General features: G+C 33.6%; 1 protein-coding gene across 1 annotated transcript; it reads left to right on the top strand.

The window, feature by feature from the left end:
- Nucleotides 1-54: 54 nt before the first annotated feature.
- On the top strand, nt 55-1,102 carry LOC116178912. The gene is made up of 3 exons (XM_031498605.1): nt 55-348; nt 402-588; nt 640-1,102. The coding sequence occupies exons 1-3, from the start codon at nt 201-203 to the stop codon at nt 1,100-1,102; spliced, it is 798 nt and encodes a 265-aa protein (XP_031354465.1). The 5' UTR covers nt 55-200.
- Nucleotides 1,103-2,253: the final 1,151 nt, after the last annotated feature.

Genomic DNA, 2,253 nt, shown 5'->3' with positions numbered 1-2,253 from the left:
ATTAAAATTGCGTTTTTAAACTGTTCCAATCTGCGTTTGAAAACTGCACAAGTTGTTTGAACATGCGACTCGATCAAACTTTCCATGCCCCAGATCATTAGGTAGTGCGCGAAATGGGAATAGAATTCTAACCTACAATTTTAGCTCTCCCATAACCTAAAATACAAAGTATTAAAAGTTATTTTGGTGAAAAAGTGAAGATGAGCGGTGGTTACACATGCTTCCATTGTAAATTAACAACAGACAACTTAGAAGAAGCTAGCTGGTTTAAAATGTTAAATCATCAATGCTTTCAAAATAGTGTAAATGTATCAATAGATGACTCGAATGTCCTGTACCTTGAAGGAGGTAAAGTATATTTTAATATGATGATGTATCTATACTTTAATCATTACACTTAGCACATGATTCACAAAACACTGAAGATGTGACACAAGATATCCTCAGCGACTCCCAAAGTGGTATACCAGATGAGCCCCAAAGTGGTGCATGGACGCAGGCCGCTGTACTACTACTCATACAGCAGTATGAAGAATATAAAGAGGTGCTGGGCAAGAAAAACTCCATGAAAAAACATATATGGCAAAAGTAATAAGTAAACTTTAATGTATTATTAAACTCATACGTACATGTTTTTAGAATTGCTATGGCAATGAATGCATTTGGACATAATTTTTCCTGGGACCAACTTCAGAATAAATGGAAAAGTTTGGTCCGAACCTATAAAAGTGTGAAGGACAATAATAATCGAAGTGGTCGAGACCGAAGTAATTGGACGTACTTTGAAGCAATGGATCATTTATTTAAAAAAGACCCGTCCATTGAGCCACCAATAACCATACATAATGGGAATATAAACAAACGTGCAATTTCACCTACCTCCGATAATAAACCTTCCGAGGATGGTAATGAAAGTGTTGAAAGCGATAGTGGTGCAAGTACTCCAGAAAGACCACCCGTGAAAAAGACAAAACACACTGATGTGAAAGATTTGCTTTTAAAGGCAATTGAGAACAGTCAAAAACAACACGAGGAGGAAATAGTAGAGAAGGGAAGATTTAATGATCTTCTTGAGCAGCTTGTAACAAACCTGAGAAAATAGTTTTCACATTTAATCTTTTTTGTGTTTTTAGAGTAAAAATTTATTTTTTGTGAAAAAATACAATACTTTGGATAAGTTTTATGTTCTTATAGCTACGGTTCTACTTAATAAATCTATACATTTAAATATGCCACAGAGTTTCTGCAATTTGACAACGTTTAACCACACCTCCTTTTGTTGTTGTCGCATCTGAAGTGATATCTTGAGCATTATTACCACCTGGGTGTACATCAAAAGATATCTCATCCTTATTTTTTATACAAAAATTATGCAAAACACACGCAGCCATAATTGTGCTAGGAATATGTGCTGAACAATGCAGTTCTAGGTAGTTCAACCTTCGCCACCGTCCTTTGAGTAATCCGAATGCCCTTTCAATGGTAACTCTTGTGGAAGCATGTATAACATTAAACTTGGTTTGTTTTCGTGTTAAATGTCCGTTGTCCTTATATGGTACTAAAACATGCTGTGATAAAGGATAAGCTGAATCGCCAAGAATGTGTGAATCATTAGGAAAGAACTGATCGTTATTACAACGTTCTTGCATGCCAGACTTAATGTCTTTATTCTAAATTGTAGGACCACCCCATTCTACACAAAATAATGGAGTAAAAAAGAAAACATAACATGACTAACCTACATGAATATATCTATATCTAAGCTTTACAGCGTTGCCATTGTTACTGAATATTCTTAGATACAACAATTACTATAAGTAATTATTAAGTTTTATTATCTACAAAATGTATTCAACTGCAGCATAAGTAAAAAACGGTAAAGTGGTTCTATTCTAGAAATGTTAAGTAAATGCGTTGTTCACTTTCAGCGCAAAATACCCGGATCGTCCAATTCCAAGCAGTACGAAAATTACTCGAGATGTACATATTTTTGAATCTATATGTTTAATATCATACTACCATTTCTTAAAAGTACCAGTTTTCGGATATACAATTTTTTTGGTGTCAGAATTCAAAAAATGTGACCAGTGGATTTGATGAGAATTAGAATAATCGCGATGACATTAAAACTGTATTTGAATCTGAAAACAAACAATTGCTAAATTATGTCCACCATAATAATTTGTAATTTATTAGAACAGTGAAATTGATTACAATTAATTACATGAAAATAGCTGTCATTAAAAATCTATT

Source organism: Photinus pyralis, unplaced genomic scaffold (genome assembly GCF_008802855.1).
Source record: "Photinus pyralis isolate 1611_PpyrPB1 unplaced genomic scaffold, Ppyr1.3 Ppyr1.4_LG1, whole genome shotgun sequence".
In the NCBI taxonomy this organism is placed as follows: domain Eukaryota; kingdom Metazoa; phylum Arthropoda; class Insecta; order Coleoptera; family Lampyridae; genus Photinus; species Photinus pyralis.
The sequence above is the reverse complement of the archived record's forward strand: the minus strand, read 5'-3'. Positions and strand labels throughout refer to the sequence as shown.

Coding starts and splice junctions, on each gene's coding strand:
- LOC116178912 (XM_031498605.1), top strand. CDS start 201: ATGAGCGGTGGTTACACATGCTTCCATTGTAAATTAACAACAGACAAC. Junction 349..401: donor TGTCCTGTACCTTGAAGGAG/GTAAAGTATATT, acceptor CATTACACTTAG/CACATGATTCACAAAACACT. Junction 589..639: donor AAAAAACATATATGGCAAAA/GTAATAAGTAAA, acceptor ACATGTTTTTAG/AATTGCTATGGCAATGAATG.